The 5,548-nt window shown below is 33.3% G+C and overlaps 1 protein-coding gene across 7 annotated transcripts in view; it reads left to right on the top strand.

Moving 5' to 3' along the window:
• The window catches only part of Ascc3 (activating signal cointegrator 1 complex subunit 3), a 355,403-nt gene extending 353,472 nt beyond the window's left edge, over positions 1–1,931 (top strand). For all 7 annotated transcript variants that reach the window (XM_048814551.1, XM_048814518.1, XM_015499653.2 and 4 more), the window contains 2 exons: positions 879–1,054; positions 1,150–1,931. In XM_048814551.1, coding sequence (XP_048670508.1) covers positions 879–1,054; positions 1,150–1,297 — 324 coding nt within the window. In that variant the 3' untranslated portion in view covers positions 1,298–1,931. The remainder of the gene's footprint in view (positions 1–878; positions 1,055–1,149) is intronic.
• Positions 1,932–5,548: the final 3,617 nt, after the last annotated feature.

Below are 5,548 nucleotides of genomic sequence, written 5' to 3'. Positions count from 1 at the left end.
TTTTTTTTAAGGTATAGTTGGACACAATGCCTTTATTTTATTTACTTATTTTTATATGGTGCTAAGGATCAAACCCAGGGCCTCGCACAAGCTAGGCAAGCACTCTACCACTGAGCTACAACCCCAGCTCCGACTTTGGTACTAGTCTTAAATTGTAGTGATTACTGTGTGTTACAAATTGCATGACTTATCATTCCTCACTCCTCAGAGAAAGGAACTTTTGATATACTATGTGCTTTTTTATGTGTATTTTATTCTTGGGTGGAAAGAAGATATTGATCTGATATTGTGCTTATTATCTTGAGTTACACAGTCTAGTCTTGATTGGTTTTTGTTTGTTTTCCTAAGCATCAGTTCTTTGTGAATAAGACTGGGAAGATTTGGTTCACATGGCTATATCTCCGTTTGTTTGTCTGTAAGTGGGGTATTAATGTTAATTGGAGGAATGGCTTGAGATTTTACTAATTTGATGTCAGGATTCAGAGCTTTATTCTTTCTGAGCCAAATATTCTGATAGTAATAGCTCAAAGGTATTACTTCTGTATGTACTGAAGAAACATACAAAAATGTATCAAACACCACAAAGGAAGGGAATTAAAGACATCCCAGATGGAAGTGCTGAACTCTTTGTTTATGGCCTTCCAGTAAGACAGCAGTGCCTTTTTTTTTTTTTTAGTTGTAATTGGACACAATATATTTATTGTATTTATTTTATTTTTATGTGGTGCTGAGAATCAAACCCAGGGCCCCGCACATGCTAGATGTGCGATCTACTGCTGAGCCACAATCCCAGCCCCGAGCAGTGCCTTTTAACCACCACCAAACCATGTGAAAAGTGTAGATGTAGTCAATATTTTATCTTTTTCTCTGGTTTATAGGGAAAGCAAGAGAGCTCTGCAGTTACCCCTCGATTTCCCAAATCAAAAGATGAAGGATGGTTCTTGATTTTAGGAGAAGTGGACAAGAGAGAACTTATTGCTTTAAAACGAGTAGGATATGTTCGAAATCATCACATTGCTTCCCTGTCTTTTTTCACCCCTGAAATACCCGGAAGGTAAGCAGAATCTTACCACTAAAGTTATAAAAGAATTAAATGTGACTCTGATTAGAAAAACAGTTTTACATTTTTGTTCTATTTTCATATTCTAGGTATATCTTCACTCTCTATCTCATGAGTGACTGCTACCTTGGTCTGGACCAGCAGTATGACATTTACCTCAACGTCACACAAGCAAGCATTTCCATGCAGGTCAACACAGAGGTCTCTGATGCCTTCACTGACCTGGCAATAAAATAACCTGACCCAAACAATGCATTTGAAAGAATTTGTTAAGGAATCTGGCTGTTCAGTCATCTGGACAAAGTTGAATTACTTGATGTTTGCCTTGACAGAATCAACTCCTAACCTCAAGACATCCAGGAAATTAACAGTGGCTGCAGTATTGACTCCAGTGACACCAAGTTAGCCACAGTGGCCTTTTAACAAATGTTGCCTTTTATAATATTGTCTTCTTTCTTTACATGTAAAATGAATGAGCATGTAGAATAATCTTATAATTTGTGTATATGTGAGGTTATATGAGTTATCAATCAAATTTTACATCTCATAATGTACTGTTTACATGAATACTGGTTTTTCCTTTTTTTAAGACAAACTACATTGAGGTGTGACCATGTTAGGATTTTAACTCTGCATCATAAAATGTATAAATCTATGAGGTGATATACAGTGTGTCTTGTGAGCAAAATTTATACTTTGATCTGATCACAATGAAATGATTTCAAGAATTTCTTATAAATATTAATAATATATGATGTAAAATTATATTACAGAGTCCAATGACAATTAAAAAAAGAGAAAAGAATATACTGATCTTAGAAAAGGTAGATATAATACTGGTGGAAATAAAATATATGGAGTGCCACTTTAAGACAAGCTGACTCAAGTTTTTCTCCTGCTTCTCTCCCTTTATATCCCTTTTTCCTCTTCTGCCCTCTTTTTCTTTCTCTTCTACTTCAACACTATTTCTCTTTTTGACATATTTATTTATGCAAGGAGAAAAATACAGTCTAACTCATGAAGTAACATGTAGAGACAATTTTTGGTCTTTATCATCCACTTCCACAGATAGGTTTCCAAGTATAATAATGGAAATATCTCTATGTCCATAAAGTTCCTTTTTGGAAAAATGTTGTTTGAAACTAAAATGTTGTTAAAGTTCAACATCCATATAGTATACATTATAGTGGAATGCAATTCTGTCTTTGCAAATGATTCCTGAATGAATGATTTTTAAATATTTTTTAATATAACTGTCACAAGTAGTAAAATATAAGTTTTTCTGAATTTGAAATTTATGGTTTATGTATATCTCCTCTTTCATGCTAAAATAAAAAGAAAAGGAGGACGAAGAAATAAAAGTAGCATGAAGGGAACCAGGCAGTCACTTTCCAAAAATAAAATCTAAATAACTGAGATGAACGTGCCAAGTAATGAGGGGTTGAGGTGCCCCAGAAGCTTTAGATAGAGTTCTCTGTGTTTTTCTTTTGGAAGTTTATTTCCTAATTGAGATTTGTGCCTTCTCTATTGTTTTAGTGGAATTTAAAGAAAATGAAGTTTACATGTAGACAACAGTTACCAACCAGTCCATACAGAAACCTGACTGGATACAGCCTCACCTGAAACTTCCTGTTTTTAGCATCATCTCTCTGTTAGGAAGCATGCAGGTTTTGGGAAGTAGGAAATCTGCTTCACTTATCATGACACAGGATGTAGGAGAAATTATATCCATCAGAGAGGAAAATAGTAATATGACAAATCTTTAAGTGTCAAAATAAGGCACAGAGGGTACTAGTAAAGCAGGGTGCACTTTGATACAAAAATTAATCTTATTCTGATGGGTCTATGATGGTATCCACACTGATTACTTACCCAAAATTTTAGTGTTATGTGTGTCATGAATAGGATGTATAATAATCAGATTAGTCCTATTTTCAGATTTATAAATCATAAATTTCTCATAACTTTTCATGACCAAGAAATTCATCAGTATTTAAAATTATTCAAATACTGACTGCTCAGAGAATGATTTGTCCTAAAATTTGTGAGAATTATTTTGTTTTCTTAGGGAGAAATGACAAAAAGATTTCAGGTAATTGCCATAAAATGATTTTCTTAATTAGACTACCCACAGCCCACTTCCCCTCAGATACTGCATCATCTCTGAGCTGGCTATTACATTGTACAACCCTAAAATTCTATGGTGGGTCATTTTCATATTCCTTTGGATTTTATCAATTCAAAATAGTCGAAGTGCTGATCATATGTGTTCTAGGCACCATGTTGGGGACTCTAATGAATTAAAGACATACCCACCCTTCAGACGAGATAGTCTAGTGATGAAAACAAGATGTACATAATTGTGATAAAGTAATCAAAATAGTAATAGGAAGAAAATACTCTGGGGGATTAGAGAAATATTACATAAAAATATTAAGGGATATTTAGACTGGGTTTGTTGTATTTTTATGTTTTACTTTATGCTATTTTTACTGACATTATAATTGTACATCTTTATGGGTGTTTGGAACATTGATACATTGTGTATTGAATAACTCAGGATATGTAGTTATATTTATCCTGTCTGGCTGTGACTTTGTACACATTAACCAATCTCTCCTCCTCAACATCTCCCCTACTCTCCCAACCTCTGATAAACACTATTTTGCCCTCTAGTTTTATAAGCTCCGCTTTTTAAGATTGCACAAGTGAGTGAAATCATGCAGTATTTGTCTTTTTATGCCTGGCTTATTTCACTTAACGTGATCTCCAACATATCTGTGTTGCCACAAATAACAGAATTCCCTTCTTTTATGGCTGAATAATATTTCATTTGTAAGTTTGACATTTTATTTATCAATTCATCCATTGATGGACACAGTTTCAAAATTCCATATTTGAGTATTGTAAATAGTGCTTTAGTAAACATGAAAGTGTAGGTATCTCTTTGATATGCTAATTTCATTTCCTTTGGATGTATATATAGCTAATAGTAATGGGGTTACTATTACATATATTGGTTCAGCTTTTAGTTTTTTGAGGAAACTCCATGCCATTTTTCATAGTGGCTATACTAATTTACATTCTCACCAATAGTGTATAATAGTTTTCTATTCTCCACAATCTCATCAGCATTTGCCTTTTTGTTTTGTTTTTTATTATTATTATAGCGATTCTAACTGGGTTTTTAGATATCTCGTGGTTTTGGTTTGAATATCCCTGACAACCAGTAATATTGAGCAGTTTTTTATGTAATTGTTAGCCATTTGTATATCTTCTTTTGAGATGTCTGCTCAGATCATTTGTCAATCTCATTCACTGTAGCTACAAATAAAATAAAAATACCTAGGGATAAATTTAACCACAGAAGCAAGAGATCTCTACATTGAAAACCATAAAACATTAGTGAAAGAAACTGAAGAGCATAGCAAATAAATGAAGACATTCCATCTTCATGGACTGGAAAAATTAATAGTCCATACTATCCAAAATGATCTATCCATTGAATGCAACTAAAATGCTAAAGTCATACTTAATTGAAGTAGAAAAAAATCCTAAAATTCATAGTCCTATTCATATGCAATCACAAAAGACCTCATATAGCCAATCTTGAGCAAAAAGAACAAAGCTGGAGGCATCACACAACCCAACTTCAAAATATATTATAAAACTCTAGTGACCCAAACTATCTGTGGTGCTAGCACAAATATAGACAAAGACTAATAAAATAGGATTTTCAAATCCAGAAATAAATTCATGCACTTAAAATCAAATTGTTGGCAAAGACACCAAGATCATGCTTTGGGGCAATTACCCTCTTCAGTAAATGCTGTCAAGAAATCTAGATGTCCACACATAGATGTATGAGATTAGATTCCTCTCTCACACCACATTCAAAAATTAACTTTAAATGGATTGAAGACTTACATATGTAAGATCTGATACTATAAAACTATTAGGAAAAAATAGGAGGAACATTACATGACATTGGTCTGGGCAATGATTTTTTTTAAATATTGTTTAGTTTTCAATGGATCTTTATTTTATTTATTTAAATGTGGTGCTGAGAATCTAACCCAGTGCCTCACACATGCTAGGCAAGGACTCTACCACTGAGCCACAATCCCAGCCCCTGGGCAATGATTTTTAAAAAGAAAATAAAGCACAGGCAGCAAAAGTAAAGAAAGGAGAGAGGAAAAAAAAAATGGGATTGCATCAAACTAAAAAGACCATTTTCAGCAAAAGAAATAAGTGAAGAGAAAACCCACAGAATGGGAGAAAATATTTGCAAATTCTTCACCCAACAAGATCTTAATACCAGAATATATAAGGAACTAAAAAAAGAGAGAGAGAGAGAACTAAATTGAAAAGAACACAAATAAATGGAAATACATTCCATCTTCATGGATTGGAAAAATTAATATTGTTAAAATGTCCATATGACCCAAAGTGATCTTACACATTTAATCATTAATGCTGATGATTAGA

This window comes from Marmota marmota, unplaced genomic scaffold, assembly GCF_001458135.2.
Source record: "Marmota marmota marmota unplaced genomic scaffold, marMar, whole genome shotgun sequence".
Classification (NCBI taxonomy): domain Eukaryota; kingdom Metazoa; phylum Chordata; class Mammalia; order Rodentia; family Sciuridae; genus Marmota; species Marmota marmota.
This window is presented reverse-complemented; position numbering and strand designations above follow the sequence as displayed.